General features: G+C 47.4%; 1 protein-coding gene across 1 annotated transcript; it reads left to right on the top strand.

The window, feature by feature from the left end:
- The first annotated feature begins 1,638 nt into the window (after positions 1-1,638).
- CHMP7 (charged multivesicular body protein 7) lies at positions 1,639-14,236 on the top strand. The gene is made up of 10 exons (XM_033134659.1): positions 1,639-2,346; positions 4,811-4,982; positions 9,176-9,361; positions 9,499-9,632; positions 10,449-10,497; positions 10,747-10,866; positions 11,158-11,256; positions 11,494-11,554; positions 12,356-12,535; positions 12,770-14,236. Exons 1-10 carry the CDS (start codon positions 2,048-2,050, stop codon positions 12,820-12,822), a joined length of 1,353 nt encoding a protein of 450 aa, XP_032990550.1. The 5' UTR covers positions 1,639-2,047; the 3' UTR covers positions 12,823-14,236.
- Positions 14,237-23,542: the final 9,306 nt, after the last annotated feature.

The raw sequence follows: 23,542 nt of genomic DNA, 5'->3' as shown, positions 1-23,542 counted from the left end.
TTTGACAACCTTGAGTTTTCTGAGGCACGCACTTTAAGGGGTGTTACTAATACTAGGGATGAGGCCTTGAGCTGTTAGAAACTATGTTACTGTGTATTGAAGTCTTTATAAGGCCAAGGTTGACAGCCCTACTCAAGAAGAGAGCTCAGAAGAGCCTGTCTAGAGTGTGATCAAAGAATCTTTGTCAGTTGTTACCAGTAGTACTGAGGTATTGACTGTGAAGGTGCTTGGAGGACTATAACACAACACGTTGACACGTATCAGTTGACACATTTGTCATACAGGGTGGCATGGGGGGTCTCTGGTCCCGCTCCTCACATAAGAACGCAGGACATGGTGAGGCCAAAAAGGAACACCCACAGAGCCATGGATAGGGGAGTCATACCACTATACTCTCGCTGGCGGCTGGGCTGGAGACACAGGAAGCAGGAGCCACACGATCCGCAACCTGCCGTCCACTTCTCTCTGCCAACCGACCTCACTTGCTAGCTGCAATCTGCCGTGCCAACTGCAATCTGCTCTTTCTAGCTCAGTCACCATCTTCTTGCTAACCCCCATTTGCTGCTAGCATAGTCACAGCAGTTATTTTAGTGGCTAATGGCTCACTGGTTACAGCTGACGGCCAACTAGCCATAGCTGATGGCCATCCAATCACAGTTGATGGCCATTTACTACCTGAGTCAGTACCTTTCCACGTGAGGCCGAGAGCCTGGAAACTGCACTCCTGGTTCGGTCCCCACAACATTCATTCATATAAAACCAATCATATTCCTTCCCGTCCTTTAAAATGCTTATTAAAATTCTTCCTTACACTGAGGTCCCACTTCTGCCACTCAGTGATAGCACCTATACTATGTGCTAGATACTTTACATATATCATAACATTTCTCAGAAACGGTAGGTAATTATTAGCTAAGGTCGCATAGCCAGTGAGTGGCAGAAGCCAGATTCATCTTCACCTCTGATGATTGTTACCTGGTTCCAATAAACAAGAAAATCCTTTCACCTTTTAAGTTGATCAATTGCAAAGAATACCAGGGGTGGCCCCTTAGCTCAGTGGGTTAGGGCCCCGTGCTTGGGGAAAACACACTGAAGAAGAAAAAAAACAAAACAAAACAATTTATTCGTAAAACACTGGACATGTTCATAAAAATTTTAATGAGAATCACATACGAGCTCTCATTCTAACAAGATTCTAAGATATTTAGAAGGGCGAGGGTCAAGTTATGCACCTTTCAGTTTATGAAGTATTTCTTTAGCATCAGTATATCGTAGCAAGATATTTAAGTCACTGCACCGGCCCTCAGGGAACTAGGGAAAAGGACACAAAGTAGTAAATGCTAAATTGCAGTCTAGGCAAGAGATCAACAATGAGTTAGGGCAGTCGGAGACGGTGTCCAGAAAAATCAGAACTGAGTTCCATCTTAAGGGATAGTCCTACTGAGAAGGAACAGACGGACATTCCAGGGCAGAGGGCGGGGAGTAAGAGTAGTAACTTTCAAAAATCAGTGTATACACTGTCAGGGAGCTTGAGTGACCGCCAGCTGTATTTATCCGCTGCCATAATCCTAGAAGGAAGCTATCTTGGAAGTTTAAATGTCCGAAGTCAGAACGGCTACTCGAGGAGCGGTAAACGGCGATCCAGGCGGGCGATCCTAGCGCCTCTGGCGTCCCGCGGCGTGACCGCAGTCCTACGGCCTGAAACCGCAAGTTGGAGACAGAAGCGTTCGCTTCTCTCTCGCCAGCCGTTCCCGACAGGCGCCGGAGGGCGCGGCGGGCCGGCGCGCACAAGCGCTTCTTTCCGCACAAAGACTGCGGAAGGAGAGATCGGCGCAAGCGCTCTGGTAATAGCATTCCGCCTCCAGGTGCAGGGAAGGCAGAGGACGCAAGCGCCGTGAGGACGTGCGGGACTTATTTCACGCTGGGGTGGCGGTGACGTAATGACAGAGGAGGCGGTGGTCAAGGAACGGAAGCCGGGAAGGAACTAGGGCGGAAGGGGGACCAGGGCCAGGCTTGTGTTCGGATCCTTGGCGGGGCTGGGGTTCTGATGTGGTCCCCAGAGCGGGAGGCCGAGGCCCCGGCCGGGGGAGACTCGGCGGGCCTTCTGCCCCCCGAGTGGGAGGAGGATGAGGAGCGCATGTCCTTCCTGTTCTCTGCCTTCAAACGGAGTCGCGAGGTGAACAGCACCGACTGGGACAGCAAGATGGGCTTCTGGGCGCCGTTGGTTCTGAGCCACAGCCGCCGCCAGGGGGTGGTGCGCCTTCGTCTGCGGGACTTGCAGGAGGCCTTTCAGCGCAAGGGCAGCGTCCCGCTGGGGCTGGCCACGGTGCTGCAGGACCTGCTGCGGTGAGGGCGGGCCCAGGCCGGGCGGGGGCGGCCCTGAGGGCACGGGCCCCTTGGGTTCTTGGACTTCGCACCGCGCCCAGCCCAGGGTTTGGCCCAGAGTGGCCTCTGTGTTTGTTCAGTGGGCGAAGGAGGAGGCTGGGGTCAGGGTGTTTGGAGGGAGAAGGCGATGGGGTATGGGGGAAAGTGGAGGGCGAGAACAGGCCGATGGGATGAGATCCAGATGGGAAGAGAAGCCAGCCTCGCAGAGGTGACAGTGATTTGTATGAATGGACTGGAATCCCGTTATGCTGTTATTTCATAGGGCCTTCCACATTTGAATTACCCTGGCACAAAGGTGTATGAGATAAGATTTATTGAACTAAGGAGAGTCAGAGCTAAGAAGATGGCAGTCATGGAGAAGAGGCCAAGTCCTAGGACTCTTGCCTACAGCCCCCAGCACAGGTCATGTGTCTGGCCTATCTTGGCTCGTCCTTGACAGACTGTTCGGAGCACAGGATGTGAAGGAGGGTGAGGGCTTCGCTGAGTATATTGATGCCTTGAGAAGGTCCTGTAGGTGCTCTCTGTGCAACAGGTGCAGTGTTTTGGGGTACCTGAGGCAGTCATCACATGGATATCTAATAGATTTACAGAACTTGACTGTGTACAGATACTTTGCACACACCATTTCATCTGATGCCCTCAGCAGTCCAGATGTAGAATTATCCTCAGCAGACAGAAGAGGAAACTGAGCCTCAGAGAGATGGAATGACTGACTTGGTGTTACACCAAGTAACTGGTTAGAGGTAATGCCAGGACTGGACCATGGTCTTCTGATTCGAAATCAGATGCGCTTCACATTGTATATAGCACATTGTATATGGGCCTAGTTAGCCTGGTGCCTCCCTCAGGGAAGGAAAGAGAGCATCAGCTTGGATATATTGCTTTAGCTTGCTGCTCCTCTGGATTAGAAATTCTCCCTTCTCCCTAGTACCTTTCCACCGGCTGACATTGAGGAGACAGGCCATTTCTGAAACTTCTCTTTTCTGAACAAGTGTGCTGTGTACAAAGTTTTAGTTCATGCCTGGAGTGGGACGCAGGGGAGACAGTAGCGGAAGAGGTCCGTAAGGGGCGGGAGGAGTCTGGGCTTCCTCGTTGCAGCAGGCCCATGCTCGATGACTTCTGATCCAGAGAGACCTCCAGTACAGACCGGCCTCGTTTTATTATGCGTCACTTTATTGTGCTTCACAGACACTGCCTTTCTTACAAATTGAAGATTTGCAACAACCTTGTGTCAAGCAAGTTTATCAGCACCATTTCCCCAACAGGTTCAGATGACGATTAGCGTTTTTTAGCAATAAAGTATTTTGTAATTAAGGAACGTACATTGTTTTTTTAGACATAATACTATTGCACGCTTAATAGACTACAGTATAGTGTAAACATAACTTTGACATGCACTGGGAAACTAAAACATTTGTGCGACTCACTTTGTTATAATATTCCCTTTATTGCGGGGTTCTGGAGCCAAACCTGTATCTCGGAGGTACGCCTGTACCTCCATTTCTGCTCTCCGGTTTGCTGGCACTCTACTGATGCTGCCTGGTATTTGATGGCATCTGGCACCTGAAGAATTTCTGAGGAAGATATGGGCCATGGAAGCAGCATAGCAACAGTAATTAACATCTCTGCTTGAGGGCCAAATGGCCTGGGCTCAGCTCCTGGCTCTGCCAGGCTGTTGGAAGCAGAGGATATGAAGGACGGAGAGGTTTACTGAGTAACTTGGTGCCCCGAGAAAGTCCTGTAGGTGCTCCCTGTGTGACTGGCTAAATTCTGTGACTGTGGACAAATTATGTGCCCTCTTTTAGCCTCAGTTTGACCCATTATAAAACGGTGATGATAATTGTACCTAGGTTTATGGTGGGGATTTGAAGAGCTATTCCTTGCAGAGCCTGTAACAGAGGGACTAGCCTATGTAAAGGTAGCTCCTTATTTCCAGTACCATGAAATGCCTTCTCTCCACCCTAGCTTGGGCATAGCAGAAAATCCTTTCTCTGAGTTCTTGGTATTCTTCCTCATGCCTTGCACTTGACAGTGATCCGTTCTTGTTGTTTTCATTTTATCGTTTTGAGCTCCATTTGTCAAGGAAGTCTCATCATAGACCCTGCAGCCCCCTGTGCCTCGGAAGTCCTAGTGGCGACCTTGTGTTTTGGAGCCAAAATATAATTTAGATTTGGCCTCTTTTACCTTCTCAGTCCCTCAGTTTTCTCATTAACTAAAATGCCAAGTAACACCATCTATCTTGCAGAATTGTGAGGCATACAGCTGGAGCGTAAACAGTGCTGCTCGTAATACCCGGCACAGAGTCGGTGCCTAATGAGTGTTTTTGCTGCTGCTGATCAGACTCCTCTTTTGGGGTAACGGGGATGTGGGGACTCGAATGGGACATTGTATTATGCCGACTGTATGCCCTTTTCTTTCTTTGCAGTCGAGGGGAGCTGCAGCGGGAGTCAGACTTCATGGCCAGTGTAGACAGCAGCTGGATCTCCTGGGGGGTCGGAGTCTTCCTGCTGAAGCCTCTCAAGTGGACTCTTTCCAACATGCTAGGGGATAACAAAGTTCCTGCCGAGGAAGTGCTTGTGGCTGTGGAGCTGCTGAAGGTGGGTGATCAGAAGAGAGACAGGTCTGGTGTCATCTGGTGTGACGATAGCTCCTTCATCTGCCTTGTGTATCGTTAGAAAAAGGGCATATCTTTTTACACGGTGACATGATACCTGAGTTTACCTGACCTCCCTTATTCTGTACTTTGTGGCAGTATTTACTTGTTAGTTGGACGTTTACATTTCAAAGGTGATCTTTTGCCTAGGCATTGACCGTTGCTTATTTTCCTTCTTGGTAGGGATTTATGATAAGGGAATGTGTATAAAATGCTCTGCCTTCTGTAGCTTACTGACATGAATTTCTCGGGATTCCTGAGGACCTTGTGACTTTCAGCTTTGCCGTCCCCTATGTCAGCAAACTAGGATCAGATTTCCTCCTCTCTGGCTGTCACCCTTTCCAGTTGCAGCTTACTGACGGGCTTACGTCCATCAGGAAGCCACCAGGCCCTCGATCCCTTCCTGCTTTTCTGGTCACTCCGCTTCCTCCTGGCATGCCTTTCCCGCTCAGCCTAGAGAGTGTAACTGGTGCCTGACTGCTTCCCTCCTCAGGACTCTCCGCGTCTTTTCCGCTCTCTCTACACCAGAGACACCAGGAAATATACCGCCGTAGGTCAACCCCACTGTCTCCATCCTTGCTGGAGAAAGTTGCCCTATCACCAAGACTGGGGGGCCCCTTTCACAGCCCCCAGCTGGAGGAGGGCCCTCAGAGCCACTCCACAGCCCCGTTTTCCTGTCCTCTCCCCGCCCTCCACACACCCCTTCCATTTGCTGCCCTCTCTACTGTCTGCAGACACTTCATGGAGAAGGTGGAAATCTCCTTAGTCACCACCTTCAGTTTTCCATCTTTCCACCCTCAGTTAAACCTCCTCTGAGCCCTTCTTCCTGCCAAGCTCAGAGGATGAAATGTCTTTCTCCTCTTCTACATGTCCTCTTGAGTCTGTTCCCTACCCTTATCCCCTTGTCCCATCAATTAGCTTGATCTGTATATTCCGTCTCCCTCTCTTTTGGTGCTCTCCTGCTTCAACTTCTAAACCCACTCAACTCCTGTGTGGGCCTTGGGCTCTTGCCTAGTTTCTGCTCTGTGTCTGTCCTTCTCAACCAAGCTTTGTTGTCACCACTTCCTCACCTCCCACCCTCTCTTTAACCCTCTGTGGTCAAGGTTATTGTAAAGGGAGAGAGAGAGAGAGAGAGAGAGAGAGAGAGAGAGAGAGAGAGAGAGAGAGAAAGAGAGAGAGAGAGAGAGAGAGAGAGAGAGAGAGAGAGAGAGAGAGATGACTGAATACGAGGTAGTGGAAGTGTACCGCAGGCAGTAGTTGTTTTTGAAATTTCCAGACCAAACCCTACCTCAGGGCCCTTGCATGGCCCTGGAGGCTTCCACACAGCTGGAGCTAGCTCAGAATCCCCATCCCCCACCCCAAGAGAGGCTCCAGTTTCTCCTCACCTCAACAGACCCCCAACTCTCTCTGCCTCAGATTGAGAAGGAGGTCTCCAGAATCTCCCACCTCTCCCAGCCTCCCAGGATTTTTGACTGAGGAGTACATGTTTGCTTCAGGGGAACACCCCTCTCCACCTCCTCCCTACCTAGATGGTTACCCCCCCCACTTAGTGCCCTGACCTCTAGGGCTCAGCCAAGGCTCCACAGAAACTATAGGATAGTCTGGGTGGTTCTGGGCCAAGCCCCATTTCTCTGTGCCGTCTTTTACCTCATGTATTCTCCAACCTGGAGCAAAAGGGGGCCAGATGTATTTATCTCCACAGATGTGGTTTTGGACTCACAGTCTTTTGAGAACCACGGCAGAGATGAGGGTAGGAGTGGAATTACATAGATCTTCCAAGAACCAACAGTACGTAATATTTGGCAGCAATGTAGTCTAACCCTATTTAGGTAGAAAAATAAATCTTCCAGCTTTGCAGGGGCATGGTTCTGTTAAATATGTATTCAGTTTACATCACTAAACAGAACATGTAACACTTAATTTCATTCAGTGACATCTGCTTTCAAATATATGGTGACTTCACTGTTTTCTCCTGGGATAGAGACTTGTTTACATGTGTGAGACTAACAGGTCTTATCTGGATATCTTATGAAACAGAGAAAGCCTACTTCTAAGGTAAATTGATTTTCCCAAGTCTAGACAGAGAAAGCAGCCAGTAACTTTATATTCTATTTGAAAAAATACAGAAAAGGAAAAATTGCCCATAGATTTTGCTATTTAAAACAATTATACAACAAAATGAAAGTTTTCTTTCTGTTCATCCCATTTTCATCTCTTTAGGTATCTTCCCTTCCCATTTGTGTGCGTGCGTGCGTGTGTGTGTGTGTGTGTGTGTGTTTACAGACATTTCTTTTGACCCTGTCCCACACTATTATACTATTCCAATTTATTTATTTTCTTGTTAACATTCAGTACTTCTTTAAAATCTTATTTACTTGTTTACTTATTTATTATCTGTCTCTTCTACCAGAAGGGAGAAGTCCCACGGGTCTTGGAACCCTGGGAACAGTGCCTGGTACAGAGTAGATCAATAAATATTTGTTGAATAAATAAAGGAATATACATGTATATATATGTGTATATATATATATATACATATACACTCTAATATATCGTGAGCATGTTTCCAAGTCCCTACACAATATAGGTCTACTTCATTCTTTTGGATAGCTGCGTAATAATCTATAGATACAACACAATATATGCAATAGTTAGCACTCAGATGGACAGTCATTCCAATTACTCTTGTTACAAAAAAATACTTCTCTGATGGCCTTGTGTGTACTTCTCTGTACTTCTACTTTTATTTTTATGGAATTGATTTCTAGAAATGCATATGTTCATTTTGCATTTTAACAGAAATTACCAAAATGACTTTTCAGAAGTTTATACTAATTTATACTTTTGTCAAGACTACATTGAGGGGTCTAGCCTTGTCAGCACTGGATAAAATCAGTCTTTTCAGTTTTGCCAATTTGATGAACAAAAATGATACTTCCTATTTGCTTTCTGAGCATCTACTGGCCACATACATATCTCCTTCTATGAATTGCCCATTTATGTTCTCTTTCCACCGCCAACCCAGTTACTGCCAGCGTTATCTTCTAAGTGCTGTGTGAATCCGTCCCTATGACGATTGCCCTGTTCAAACCCTCATATCCTCTTGCATAAACGGTCTCCCTGCCTCTAAGCCTAACCTACAATCCATCCTTTCCCAGTTGTCAGCCAGATATCTGTTCATCTAAACGTTTCCCTTCAGTGACTTCCCACTGTCTGCCGAACGAAGGCCAGCATAGAAGATAGTCCACTAGGTACAAGAGAGAAGTGCTTCTCCCTCCCTTCCGTCCGCATCCGTCATACTCCACGTCACTGCTCATGAGTGCCGCTCTTCCTGAGATGCCCTTCCCACCTGCTTCACCTAGAAACTTACTCTTCAGAATTCTGCTCTGGAAACTGTTTGTTTCCAGACAAGCTCTGACCTCCTAGGTATCCCTTCCCTGTATTTTCATAGTGTTCTGTGCCTACCTCTGTAAATATTTATTTGCAGAAGACTGAGAGAATAATTTCCATGTAGGAGGAACACAGAGGCTTTGTTCCTTGGAACCTTTATGTCTTAGACTTCTCACAAAACGCTATTCCACCTGTTTGTCACATACTTTTCTCCTGAGATGCTTTATAGACTCAGGAATGTTCTGGTTTGCAGTATTGCCATTTGGCATAAAAAATGGAGAGACCCGGAATGGAAGGGAATTTCGATGTCATTTCACCCACCTTCAGTTTGTGGGATGCTGAGCACCAGTAAGACTGACTGGTCCAGGGTCGCACATGCTGGGCAGAAAACCTGCTCCAGCTCTCATCCGTGACCATTCCACACAGCACACCGCCTCGTTCTTCCCTTGGGGAGCCCTGGGCCAGGGAGAGCCATAAACATCATAGTAAAATCCCAGATGGAAGTGCAGGTACAGAGTTGGCTCCCAGTATATCAGGCACATCCTTTCATCCATGTTCATCACGCTGTCCTCCAAGCTTTCAAAACCGCAAATCCTTTTTCTTTTCCAAAGCTGCCACTTTAGGGAAAACATGGTCGGAGCCCCCTGCTCCTGCCGGGTGTGACGATGGTTTGGAAGCACGGGATCGGGGCTCACCGGACCCATGTGCGCAGTCAGGGCCTGTGAGCATGTTTTGCCTTCCCTGCAGGAGAAGGCTGAGGAGGTGTATCGTCTGTATCAGAACTCCCCTCTGTCCTCCCACCCTGTGGTGGCCCTGTCGGAGCTGAGCACCCTCTGTGCAGGCTCCTGTCCAGACGAGAGGACCTTCTACTTGGTGTTGCTGCAGTTACAGAAGGAGAAGAGAGTCACAGTGCTCGAGCAGAACGGGGAGAAGGTACACGCATCCAGCACTTCACTCCCCAACTCCCTGATGACTCAATAAGCGTTTCCTGACGTGCCTGCCAGCATGCCTGCCTGGGGATGTCTCAGCACTTGTGGCAGGGGCAGCAGTAATTTGTCCCTGTCCCTCAGATTGTGAAGTTTGCCCGCGGGCCGCATGCCAAGGTCTCCCCTGTCAACGACGTAGATGTTGGGGTGTACCAGCTCATGCAGAGTGAACAGCTGCTCTCACGCAAAGTGGAGTCCTTATCCCAGGAAGCAGAGAGGTAACCCCCCGAGCTGAACGCCCCCCGACCCCACCCTGGCTGGCCCTCAGAGCTGGCCAAGCATTGGTGTCCGTAGGCTCTTTAAAAAAAAAAAAGGTTATTTTTGACTAATTACAGAATTAGTAACTGCTCAATACAGTCATCGTGGAAAGCACAGAATATCACAAAGGAGAAAATATGGATTTTAATTCCGCCAAAGAGTATGACTGTTAACATTAGTCATAATGTTCTTCCATGCCAGTACCCACTTAGCCAGTGTTTACTAAGCGAGGCCTTGTCTTGGGGACTTGGGGATACAGTAGTGAACAAGACACGTCTCTGCCTTCCGGAGCTCTCTGAGGGACTCCCGCCCTTCCCCTTGGCTGACCTTACCAGTTGTTCCTGCCACAGGCACATGAACACTTCTCTGAAAAGTAGAATGTTAGGCACTGAATTAAAGTGTGCATGTTTGCAGTGGAAGAAACCCAAGGAATACACCCAAAGTCATTGTTGGTGTTAAGAATCGATTGCCGATCCCCTGGCTCCCAAAATGGGAATCTGTTTTCCAGGTGCCTTGTGGGCATGCTCTCTCTACCTATGGGTTAAACTTAGTTTGTCTTCCCCACGTGCAGGTGCTCAAACTTGTGTGCGTGTCTAAATATGTGCTGCAAGAGTGACCGTGGGCTGTTGGGCATCCTTTTTCTCACCATTGGGTGGAGTAGATTTGATCTTCAGATCTGAAAGTACCTCACCTAAGTCCTACTCTTGGGGACTCTTCAGGACGCTGCCACCCCCTCCTATGGCACTATCGTCTCGATCTGCCTCTTTGTTTCATAGGTGTAAAGAGGAAGCCCGCCGGGCCTGCCGAGCAGGGAAGAAACAGCTGGTGAGTTTTCTCCCCTCTAGCAGTGTGCCTGGGTCCTGGCCCGGCAGGGAGAGGTACCCCAATAGTTCAGAAAGGAACTTGGGGCTTGAGGGGAACAGTGTGCGGGTGTCCCAGGCACCACGGCTCATTTTATAAATGAGAGGGAAGAAGGCCTGGAATGGTCTGGTCTGAGCATCTGGGAAAGGCTACCTTTCTCCGGCCTTTTGGCCTCCCCAGTCTGACCCTGACCAAGTCTCCATGCCCCTCTAGGCACTGCGGTCTCTCAAGGCCAAACAGCGGACGGAAAAGCGCATCGAGGCCCTGCATGCCAAGCTGGACACCGTTCAAGGCATCCTGGACCGGATCTATGCCTCCCAGACAGATCAGATGGTAGCCACTGCCCCTGTGCTCCAGAGCTTGGCCGGCCTGCTGCATCTGCTCCTCGTCCCCTCCACTGTGGCGCTGCTATTTGGAGGAGGCCCGGGTTCTTTCAGGATATGGTTGGGATTGCCTTTGCCTCTTCTGTCGGGAAGTTTTGGCCTCAGTGCATATGGGGTGCATCAAGTGTGGGTGACAGAAAACCAAAAACAAAAACCCAAGGCTATCTTTTGGCGACGAAACAATAGGATATGTATTTTGCCCAGTGTTCTTCATTTGCACTGACAGCTGCCTTCTCTTTAGGTTTTCAATGCCTATCAGGCTGGGGTAGGAGCCCTGAAACTCTCCATGAAGGATGTCACAGTGGAGAAGGCAGAGAGCCTCGTCGATCAGATCCAAGAGGTACGGGAGGGGGCGGGGGAGGAAGGGACTCTCCAGAAGGACAGTACTGAGAACAGATGGGACTTGGTTGCATTTACTCTTTTCCCAACCTTGACTCTTTACCTTGTGGACCTGAGGAAGCATTCCTTGCTTCTCATGGGGCACTGTTACTCTGTAACCCTGAACTTTGAGACCCAAAGACTGAGGTCCTCAGAGACCCCACTTAGAGCTCAAGGCCTTGTACTTCTCCCCTTACAGCTGTGTGACACCCAGGATGAAGTTTCTCAGACTCTGGCTGGTGGAGTAACCAATGGCTTAGGTGAGTTACAAGGTGATCCCTTCCTTCCTAGCTTCCTTCCTTCTTTCCTTCCTTCCTTCCTTCCTTCCTTCCTTCCTTCCTTCCTTCCTTCCTTCCTTCCTTCCTTCGAGGACTTCACTTCCATGTGCTGTGGTAGGTTTGGTCATGGATCTGACTTTCTTGGTGCAGGCAGGGCTCTCCTCCCCTCCCCTCTACCTGGGGCTCATCCATAGGAATAATTGGAGGACTTGTCATTTCCTCCTTGACAGTCTGTACTAATGACCCCTCTGTGCTCCAGTGTTCCTTGCTGATTAGGCTTCTGACTGGAAGATGCTTCTTCAAGTGTAAGAGGAAGCAAGGTCAGTCTCATGGGGTTAGCAGAATACACCTCCTTGATGCCTTAGCTTTGTGTATGGAAGAAGAATGTTTGTTGGAAGATGTCCTCTGCCTCCCAATGCACAGGATCTTTTTTTTCTTTTATTTATTTATTGTTACCAGTTTCAGGTATACAATACAAGATAATGAATAGACATTTACACTCCTCACAAGGTGATAACCCCCCCAAGTCTACTCCCCCTCTGACACCCTACATAGTTATTACAATACCATTGATTGTATTCCCTGTGCTGTACTTTAGTTATAGTTGACATTCAATATTATATGAGTTTCAGGTATACAGCACATCACATGATTCTTTTTAACCTGCAAGGAGGCCTGAACATCTTTTGTAACGCTGAGCGGAGTTTTGCTTCAAAGCCCTTGACTCATAAATGCAGCTCCTCCCTGGACTTACTGTGTCCTGACATTGTCTTTCCTTTCTAGATTTTGACAGCGAGGAACTGGAGAAGGAATTGGACATCCTTCTTCAGGATACCACCAAAGAACCCTTGGATCTGCCTGACAACCCCCAGGAGACGTTTTATACCAACAGTGTGCCTAACCCTAGGATCTCGGATGCTGAACTTGAAGCCGAACTTGAGAAACTGTCCTTATCAGAGGGAGGTACGGAGCTGTATTCCCAGGGTTGCTGGTGGGCACGGGGCCCTCTGCCTGATAGCAGCCACAGAGGATTGCTGAGTCCCAGCCCAAGTCCTCAATTTGCCAGGGAACCAGAGCCCAGTGAGGGAGCGGCGGGCTGTCATTGATTTATATGAAGACTCAATCCCTTAAAAACGGGGATGATTTCTGTCTTAAAGATCTGCCTGGTATAGTATTCTTCATGTTTTCTCTTTGCAGGTTTGGTCCCAAGCAGTAAATCTCCAAAAAGGCAATTGGAGCCGACTCTCTAAAGCCATTGTAGGACCCTTATGTGAAGGACCCTCATGTAAAAGAGAGACCAGGCTTGTATGTGTGTACATAGTTATTTAAATGAAAAACTCTCAGAATTGGTTGGGAAGAGGAGGAAGGAGAACCACACTGATTTATCTGGATGCTACCACTTACTACTACAGGACAGATACAGTTTCTGGAAGCGTGCTCCAAGGGCAGCTCCCAGCTGCTGTCATGGACCTGCCTTCTCATCTTTATAGTGCCACAATTTACACAGTTCTCTGTTTGACCTGTCGTCTCTCATAGCCTGCAGTCCTTGCCATTGGCTCAGTTAGGTTTGTCTTCACCCACCAGCTTTGTTCCAGCCAATGAAGGCGAAAGATTTGCGGCTTTGCTACATCAAAATCAGTCCTCTTTCCTCCCCACCCCCCACTGTTTCTTAGAGGAATGTATTGTCTGTAAGGTCAGTTAAACTTGTTCCAGTCCCATTCTATTTTCATTGGTAACGAGAAGAAAGAGAATCAAACAGCTGCCACTTTATGGAGAAACAAACAGTGTAAAGGATTTTTTTCTCCAGGGTCGTTTGTCACGTTCTCCAGGTGTTCAGCAAGAGAGGTCACCTGAGTGGCTCACAGTCACACATTTGGAGAGGGGGCTCCTGTGGGTGGTGAATGTTCGTTCCTGCCTCTTCTCTCTTACGCAGAAGATCTCCTGACTGGAGCAAGTGTTGTCATTGGACTTTGGAACTTGGCCGGGAGGAGCCCAGGTGACAGCAGGGCCCCAAATGTCCAAACCCCCTCACATGCTTTTTTAAAGAGGCAGCATCTTTGCCTTGCCCCGTCATGGAATCACGTAAACATAACTTGATTTATCATCAGAACAAGCCACACAACAACACACCTCCCCTTCTTGAGCCTGGCACACAACAACAGGTTCTTTGGATTTCAGAGCATTTGCTTTGTGCCCACTGCTCAGGGCGGGGGATCTGAGCCCGGCCGGGCCCGGGAGGCAGAAGCCCGAAGCCTTCTGCCGATCTGCGTGCTTCCCGGTCTGGCTCTCACCTGTCCCTGCCTCCTCAAGCCCCATCGTCCCACTTCCTTTCATGAATGGGGGAGGGTGGTGCAGGTGGACAGACAGGAGAGGGTCTGAATGCTGTGGCAGCAAGGAGAAGAGAAGATGACAGCCACACTGCCACTCTGCTGCCACAGTGCAAGTGCTTCTGCCTGGAGCCCTTTCCTGGCCCTCCAGCTTAGGTAGCGGTGGAGCAGAGGGGAAGAATTTGCTCCAGGCCAGCAGCACGAATCAATCACCTTTCAACAAATCTCTCTTCCAGTCGACCTTGGTAAACTGAAATATTGGAGGTGAAGAGAAACAATCACTATTTTTTCTTTTTTATCTGGTAAATAATTAAAAATAAAAACCCTGAGTACTTGCCCTTGTCTCTTCTTTAGGTTGTCTGGTTTCTTGTTCCTTCATGCCTCCCCACCTCCACCTCCAACACTTACACCTCGGTGCTTTCACAAGCGCCGAGCTGCAGTGAAAGCTGGTCAGTCTCCCTGATGGCCCTCACACTCAGCGCTGTTCTGGGGGAGCCCCGTCCTTTGGATGGCCTTGATTTCAGGAGTGCGCCACCATTTCCTTTTCCTTTGCCTGTTTGTTTAAATGACCCAGTTTCCTCTGCTCATGTCACCATACTGGATTTTAGTCTGGCATCAATGCTTAACTCAGTGCCTACTACATGCTTGGTGTTTGTCCTGCCTTGCGGTGGGGAGTGGGGCCGGGCTTTGAGGCTGAGTGCAGGGCTACGAACAGGCTGGAAGATCTGCCACAGTGCAAGGTTCACAGCTCTAGGTTTAAGTCAGCAGCTGAAACAACCAGGAAAAGGCATTGGGAGCAAGGCCCAGAGCAGTGACAGTTTGAACAGAGAAGAGTAAGGACAGGTTCTCAGGGAGGCAGGATGTAGGAAACACCCCCACCATACACCCCCCCACCCCCGCTGAAAGCAAGGGGTCTGCACTTCATGAGCCTCTGACCTGGCCTCATGTTACTCTTGCCCTCACGGACCTGAGCTGCTGAGGACCTGGTTTAAATGTCTTGGCTTAGTTCTTTGCTGTGCAGCAGGAAATTGAAAGATGTTGATTCTGGGATGGATCCGTGGAAAATGAGCCACTTTCTGGTGGCTGTGTTTTCAGCATGGGATTCCCTTGGGGAACCTGAGTCTTAAACAGGAATCTCCTCTTGAAGGAATAGACTTGATTTATTACGGGAGCTGGTAAGTTTTCTTATACGTGGGGAGAGATCAGGTCCAGATGAACCAGGTTCAGCCTTTTTGAAACAGAAATATTCTGTGGTGCGAGCACAACGCAGTATACAGATGACGTAGTATAGAAATGTACACTTGAAACCTACATAATTTTACTGACCAATGTCATCCCAATAAATTAAGATTTTAAAAACTAACAATATGAACTATAAAAAGAGAAAAATATCCTGTGGTAAGGAAGTTCAGAGAATAAACACTTCAAGTTGGGGGGCTCAGAGATGGTTTCATTGAGAGATGACATCCAAGGTCTCACGTCCCTGACTCTTTCCATCAGAACCTTGAAGAGCAATCTACAAATCAAAACATCATCTATGCCTGATTCTGCTGAGATCAAGTAGGGAGATAATGTCCCGACTGGGAATCAGGAAGTGTGATTCCAGGTATCACCGCAGCCACTCTGCTGGTTCTATGGCTTTGGAGACACAGGCTCTTCATTTCCCATCTGCAAGATGACTCCAGAAGTTCTGATTGTCTTAGTGTCCCCCTGTGTGGTCCACTTCTCCCTTTGAATCCCTGCTATCTCGTGACGAGACAGTGCCACAGCAATGCCAAGCCTGGAAAAGTGGCTGGAAAGTCCCCAGTCACTGCTGGCTGGGGGACAGTGATGCGGTGGGGAGAGCAGGTGTGAGGAGAGGGGAAAGGGGGCATTTGGGGAGGGGGGAGGAAGGAGAGGAGGAAGGGGGGAGGGCGCAGCCTCAGAACCTCCTGGGTGGGTCTCCCCGAAAAGAGGTCTTAGCCAGAGCCCTGGGACCTGGGTGCGCTCTGAGTCAGACACCCTGCTGGGAGAGGGATGTGTAAGGGTCAAACTGCAGCCATTTATCACTGCCTGCCTGGAGGGCAGAGTCCAAGGTTGAGCAGACCCCCACCCGCCGAAGATGTCTAGATATGCTGGTTCAATCTGCGGGAAATGTAATCAAGGTAATCCAGAAAGAGAAAACCACCAAAGCTGTTCAGAAAGATGAGACCACTGAGGGTGCCGCTGACTGAGGAGGAACCCAAGTGACGTTTGCTTTGAGGTTCATGGGTGACCTTGGCATCTCTTTTCTTTTGAAGTGTTTCGCCGTTTCATCTCATTTTTACTCAAGTTGCAATTACTCCTGAGGGAAAGTGTGCACATAAACAATATGAGGTCACAGACGCTTGAACATGAGAATTGGAAGGAGCCTCAGCTGGTGCCGAGCGATCAGGCCCAGATGAACCTGGGGCAGATACTGCGGTTTTGAAACAGAAATATCCATTTCACAGGTGAGGACACTGAAGCCTAAGTGACTTGCCCCAAGTCACAGAACTCGCAAGAGAACTTAGGTTTGTTGATTTCCAGTTACGTATTCTGTTACCCCAGACTCTTCTTCACACGGACTCTCAAAAACCACGTAATTCCAAAAGGACTTCTTGTGGTGGGTGCTCAGTGGTCAGTGGTTGGGGTTGGGGGTTGGTGGGTGAGTGGTGGGTGGTTGGTGTGTGTCACTGTTTTGAGTTGGCAGATAGCTTTCTGAGGGCAGCAATTACACAGACTATGGATTGAAACTTACCTCTCTATTAGCTGGCCAGTTTCCAGTTTTCAGGGAAACCAAGGATGGTTTTCACACTGTTCCTTTGCTGACATGCACCATGAAGGTAATTTTTTTGACTTGTACAAACACATCAATTGTGAAGGAGGAAAAACATGCAGCTGTGGACTGCACAGCACTTCCTGAAAGAGCCAGATTTAGGACTCTCGTGAGATAACCAATGCTGTGATGAGGTGACATGGTACCCCCAAAGCACATCCTGAATTGCGTTGGGGATCAAACCTCAGCTAGTGGATTTCTAGCCCTCTGCATTGTATAATGAATGTTGGCTGACTTACTGGAGTATCACATAATGAATCGCCCAGGATAATAGAAACATATTTAGATTATACACATTGGAAGAGAATTCAGCTATTGAAAATACCATGCTGGAGTTCTCAACCCAGGAAAATTAAAAATCAACAAATCCAAGCAGTGTGCCTATCACATGTGAGCTAACAAATCAGTAGAGGAAAGAAGGAAGTTTGAGATAGGGTCCCGGCCCTCCAGGAACTTAGAGGAAGGGGTCTTCGATTGGAGTTGCTACAACAAAAGCCCATAGACTGGGTTGCTTTAAACAACAGAAATGTATTTCTCACAGTTCTGAAGGCTGAAAGTCTGAGGTCAGAGTGCCAGCCTGGTTGGGTTCTGGTGAGGGCTGGCCCTCTTCTGGGTTGCAAATGGTCCCCTTCTCATATCCTCACATGGTGGAAAGAGAGCAAGGGAACTCTCTGGAGCCTCTTTTATAAGGGCACTAATCCCATTCAAGAGGGCCACACCCTCGTGGCCTGATTACCCCCCAAAGGCCCCACCTCTTAATACTACTATATTGGGAGTTAGGATTCCAACGTCTGAATTTTGAGGGGATACAAACATTCAGATCATAACAAAGGGTAGTTCCAAGATATTAGCACAATGAAAGACTAGTACAGCACTAAGCATTTGCAGAGCAGGGGTTGATCCGTTAGGAACAAAATGCCCAATTTTAGATTCTAGCTCTTATTTTAGTGCAAGAACAACAGAAATGAACAATAGCTAACATTTATTGGGTGCTTACTGTCTGCAGGCTACTATGTGTTGCAGGTTAGGTTCTCCAGAAGCAGACCTGGAGACAGAGTTTGGGGTATCAGGGATCACCACCTATGAAGGGAGAGGAGAAGAAACGAGACTGGGGAGAGGAAGAAGTCAATCTATGATGCAGGCCCCAAAGCTCTTGGTCACTCTGGCAGAGAATTCCAGTGTGAGTATTGTCCATTAGTGTCCATGTCAGGCAGAAAAGGCCAGGCCTTTATCCATTGCCACCCTTCTCCGTCGGTCATCAGATAGCCCTGGAAAGGGGGTAACCTCAGCTGGGGTGGCTGTCTGAAGCTGGGCAGCAAATCCTTGAAGGGAGGCTTGGGCAGTACATCTCCATGACTTCCATGCTGTGTGCTAAGCTCTTTGAAGGTATTTTATCTTTCCAATGAGATGAGTACTATTATTTCACAGATGAGTTAACGGAGGCTTAGAAATGGTAATTTGTCCATTGTTACAGTGGATGATTGTGATATTGTAATTTATAATAAGAAATCTATATTTGGTCTTCACCCCCATCGCTGGCACAGAGCTCCTAAAACCCTTGGAATTTCCTAAGTGATGAGAACAGTAAAGGTGTCTTGAAATGTGTTATTCACAATAGCCCTATATTGGCCCAATAGGAATATCTTCAACTCCAGACCTATGCATTAGAGACTATTCATTTTGAAAACTATGCATAGAATATTTACAAAAGTTGGCCGTGTAGTAGGGCACAAAACAAGTCTCAACAAATACAAAAAGACTGGTACCATATTGTTCATATTTTCTGAACATGACGCAACTGAGTTAGAAACTTTTTACCGTGGGATAACTTAAACAAAACAGACATTTGGGCATTATAAAAACACGTCTAAATAACTCAGCGTCAGAGAACAAATGATATTGGAAATGAGAAACCACGGAGCCACATAAGCTCCTTGCTGACCTTGCACCCCCAGGAAGGCGCCCACATGAGCATCTTTGTCCACAGTGCTTTTTCTGCATATTAAAATTCATACTGTGGAGCTAAAGGGATACTTAGGGGCAATTTATATCTTTACATGCTGTTATTGGGAAAGGAAAAGAAGAGAAAAATACTGAACATCAATGAGCCATTAAAAACCTTAGCAAACCTACTAGCAAAGCATCTTTTAAAAAATTCCTCCGTTATCAGGTTTGGGTATTCCTCCTTTTCCAGGAGTGATTTCATATCAGAAAATTTCCTGACATCATTTACCACCAAGCCACCAGATATGGCTATGCAGGTTGTCACAGGGCCGAGCTGTCAAGGTGGTCAGTTAAGACAAGGAGCCAAACCTACTGCGATCAGCAACAGGCTACACAAGAAAGGGTGCCGGCTCCCCAGTGTTCCATTTTCCCCCCTCCTCGTGGACCCGCACTGAGTGAGGGTCAGCTGAATCAGTGAAGTAGGGAAGGGAATTGTCTCTGCCCAGGGAACCCTGAATAAAAGGCTCCTGCTGTTTTTGGACCTGGGGGCCAGAGGTAGGAAAGGGAAGGGCTACATGCAGAGGCGTCTGAGCAGGGTCTAGCTGACCTCTCTCCTCCCCAGTGGAGGGCCCTAGGCTAGAAATGCAGAAATTGCCGATATGTGTAAGACATGGCCAGTGGAGGGGCACAAGGGGTATTTGATGGCAACTCCCTCGAGACTGCAATGCACAGGCTGTGCACCAAATATCCTGTGTGGAGGGCAGCTTTCCCCTTCAGGGCTGCCAGGCAAAGCCTCTGTAATTGCCTATGGTCAGGCCTGAAAGATCACACGTAGGATTTTGGCCTGGAGTCAGGCTCCTCACAGGGTGTAACCAATAGGTGGGCGTCTTGCTGAAGGGTTGGTTGAATGGGGCTGAAATTCAGTTCAAGTTTTACTAGCATGGAGCTGTGTCCACCTGGGGGAAGGAACACCTTTTTCTCATTCACACAAACGTGCCATATGGGCTACTGACGGCCCTGCCCACGTTAACAGATTAAACCATAGTATCTTACAAAGTCTTCAACAGATTCAGAAGAGACATGTGATAAAATTCAACACTCATTTATGATTTAATAAAACTAATGAACTAGGACTACAAGGAAATTTCGTAACCTAATAAAGTGTTTATCTGTGTCCAAATGTTCTCTTTTTAAAAGGACACCAGCCAAATTGGATTAGGGCCCACTCTACTGACTTCATTTTAACTTAATCCCTGTTTGAAAGGCCCTCTCTCTAAATAGTCACATTCTGAGGTCCTGGGGGTTAAGGCTTCAACGTTTGGAGGAATACTACGTAGCCCATAACAGAGGGTTTGACTACGTAAAGAGATAGAAGGGGGTGACAGTGGAGGCCAGTTTCCAGATGTACATTTGTCATACAGAGTGTCACGCGGGGTTTCTGGTCCTGCTCCCCACATAGGAACGCAGGACATGGTGAGGCCAAAAAAGAACACTCACGGAGCCATAGATAGGGGAGTCATGCCACTATATTCTCACTGGTGGCTGGGTTGGAGACACAGGAAGCAGGCTCCACACGGTCTGCAACCTGCCGTCTGCTTCTCTGCCAACAAACCAACCCCACTTGCTAGCTGTAATCCGCCGCACTAACTGCAATATGCACTTGTTAGCTCAGCCCCCATTTGCTGCTGGCGTAGCCCCGGCAGTTATATTAGTAGCCAATGGCTCACTGGTTACAGCTGACGGCCAACTAGCCACAGCTGATGGCCATCCAATCACACTTGATGGCCATTTACTACCTGAGCCAGCACCTTTCCACGTGAGGCCGAGAGCCTGGAAACTACACTCCTGGCTCTGTCCCCATAACATGGGAGATGGACCCAACAGGTTCACAAAAGCTTAGGGTAAGGTCGCAAGGACAGGAATAAAGAATGAGAGATCGCTGTGGCCTTGAACAAGTACGCGGATGCTGCTGCCATTCGCTGAGATGGTGAAAACCAGGGGAAGAATAAACTTGAAGCTTGACCCAGGATGGAGCCCTGAGACCTGCCAGCCTTTAGAGATTGAGTAGGAGAAATGGAGCCCCAAAGAAAGCTGAAAGCGGCTAGTGAGGAAACAGGAAGCCAGAGACCTGCTGTGTTAGAAATGGAAAGAGTAGAGCCAGCATTGAGTTCTGTTGATTCTACCATTTCACATTTCTCAAACTCACCCAGATTCCCACTCTAAACTTGACTTCCACCCTGATTCAGTGCAAACCACAGAGGGAGTCCTCTGTCCCAGGTGCAGGCACAAAGGGATGCATTGTTGGCTGGTAACGGAAAAACAACAATAAAACCCAGTCTGCTTTTTAGTATCACCATGTGCTGGTAATGTAGCAATTATAGATACAGAAGAAACAGAGCATAAGTTACAGGAACGAAGTCATTCGATGTGACCACTAGAGTTTTACTTGTGCTTAAAATTTTAACAGTGAAAGAGTATAAAGTATGTGGTATAATATTTTTGTTTGGTAAGTGCAAATTTAATTCATGCATGCAATAATTTACTGAATTTGAATAACTTTAAATTGAAATGTATTCTTTTTTAAAAGTGAATTATTGTTAAGCTAAAGAATAAATCAAGGGGCCGGCCTGGTGGCTCAGGCGGTTAGAGCTCCATGCTCCTAACGATGAAGGCTGCCGGTTCGATTCCCACATGGGCCAGTGGGCTCTCAACCACAAGGTTGCCAGTTCAATTCCTTGAATCCCGCAAATGATGGTGGGCTCTGCCCCCTGCAACTAAGATTGAACACGGCACCTTGAGCTGAGCTGCCTCCCGGATGGCTCAGCTGGTTGGAGCACGGGCTCTCAACCACAAGGTTGCCAGTTCGACTCCCGCAAAGGATGGTGGGCTGTGCCCCTTGCAACTAGAAAACATCAACTGGACCTAGAGCTGAGCTGCGCCCTCCACAACTAAGATCGAAAGGACAACAACTTGACTTGGAAAAAAGGCCTGGAAGTACACTCTGTTCCCCAATAAAGTCCTATTCCCCTTCCCCAATAAAATCTTTTTTAAAAGAAAAAAGAACAAATCAAGACAGTAATGATTATTACTGACTGACTACTACATGACTGTTACCAAAAATAATTTCGTTGCATACAGGAGGAAGATGTTGAAAAATAATCCACTCCCCAGGTGTCAAATATGCCAGTTATGATACCAAAATACTCAATATCTCATCTTTGATTATAAATATATAAGGACAAAGCTAACTATCTCCTTGGGTAGTTTCTAGCCTTTCAGTGTGAGAACTGGTAAGGAAAAAAAAATCAGAGTTTCTTCTGATCAGTGTGGAGGGACTCTGGATGCCAGGATGAGGAAAATATCAGATGAAATGGGGCAGTCTTCATATTAAATTCACTCATGGATCCATTTGTATTTTCATAGAAATGAGCTCATTTGTGGTGTTTTATTATGCTGAGTTCCCTTGAGTATTTTCTCTTTTTTCAAAGTCATCAAAAGTAGGGATTCCCTACTACTCCTCCCTCAACCCCATAAAAAAAGTTTAGGAAGAACAAGGGGATGAGTTGGAGAGTTGGGCTCCAGGACTTCAGCTGAGCTTGAACTGGGACAGGTGACATTTACACATTCCAGTCCAGATGTTCTGGGCTGAATTGTGTCCCCACAAAATCCATATGATGAAGCCCTAACCCTCAAGGACCTCAGTATGTGTAGACGGGACCTTTAAAGTGGTGATTAAATTAAAATGAGGCCATCATGGGGGCCCTAATTCTGGTAGCCTTATGAGAAGAGAAAATCGAGACATACAAAGAGACAGAAGGGGCACACATGCAAAGAGGGACAACCATGTGAACACACAGCAAGAGGGTGGCCTTCTGCAAGCCGAGGAAAGAGACCTCAGAGTAAAGCAATCTTGCCAACACCTAGTTCTGGGACTCCCAGCCTCCAGAACTCTGAGACAATAAATGTCTGCTGTCTCAGGTGCCCCAGCTATAATATTTTGTCATGGAAGTTCCAGCAGACTGTACATCAGGGTGGCATTTATTTGAACTCAGAGTTCCATAGCTAAGACTTTTGGGGAAACCACTGGAATAGGAGACAGAGCACATGATTTGAGACCGTTTCCCTGGGTTTGAATCCCAGCATTGCTGTTTAGTAACAGATCAATCTACCACCTACTGAATGTTGGGAGCCCTGTTTGATGTCTGTAAAATGGGGGTGAAAACCACTACTTCCAGGGATTGCAACAGGGATGACATGGAAATGTATGGAAAGGGCCAGACCCACAGTCGGAGCCCAATAAATGAGGGTGCTGAGCCAAACATTCCCTAGGACCTCGAAATATTGCTTTAGCTCCTGTAAATTAAATCCTGCCCAAGTGGACCACATTGGAGAGAGCTGGAATTCTGTGAATTTTGCAATTAAGGGAGGGTCATTTTAAAAATATTTGCCGAGCTATTATATTTAAAAGATTTTGCTGAATTTGCATGTAGTGCCACTTTGAATGATTTGGGAAGATTAAAAATGATGTATTTATAAAAATGGCATACATTTATACATGTATTATAGAATTATACATATTCTATACATATAGTGTTAAGAAAGTTTGTGTGAGAAGTGCATGAGTCTAAAGAAGAAAACAATTTATAATAAAACCACTCAGAGACAACCACTGCCCATGTTTTAGTGCATTTTCTTCCAATATATTTTCTGTTGACTTTTTTTTTTTAAATAGAGAACAATTGTGTGCCATGTTTTCCACCTGAACTCTTAAACTCAGGCACTTACAATGCCATTACAAAATCTTAATATTTATTTTTTTCCTTCTGCCTCTTAGATCCCGCTGCCTCTACAGGCTCTTGGTGC

This window comes from Rhinolophus ferrumequinum, chromosome 18, assembly GCF_004115265.2.
Source record: "Rhinolophus ferrumequinum isolate MPI-CBG mRhiFer1 chromosome 18, mRhiFer1_v1.p, whole genome shotgun sequence".
Classification (NCBI taxonomy): domain Eukaryota; kingdom Metazoa; phylum Chordata; class Mammalia; order Chiroptera; family Rhinolophidae; genus Rhinolophus; species Rhinolophus ferrumequinum.
The sequence above is the reverse complement of the archived record's forward strand: the minus strand, read 5'-3'. Positions and strand labels throughout refer to the sequence as shown.

Excerpts from the sequence above, each read along its gene's own strand:
- CHMP7 (XM_033134659.1), top strand. The coding sequence starts at position 2,048 with ATGTGGTCCCCAGAGCGGGAGGCCGAGGCCCCGGCCGGGGGAGACTCG. Across the intron at positions 2,347-4,810 it reads GTGCTGCAGGACCTGCTGCG|TCGAGGGGAGCTGCAGCGGG; the intron begins GTGAGGGCGGGC and ends CTTTCTTTGCAG. Across the intron at positions 4,983-9,175 it reads TGGCTGTGGAGCTGCTGAAG|GAGAAGGCTGAGGAGGTGTA; the intron begins GTGGGTGATCAG and ends CCTTCCCTGCAG.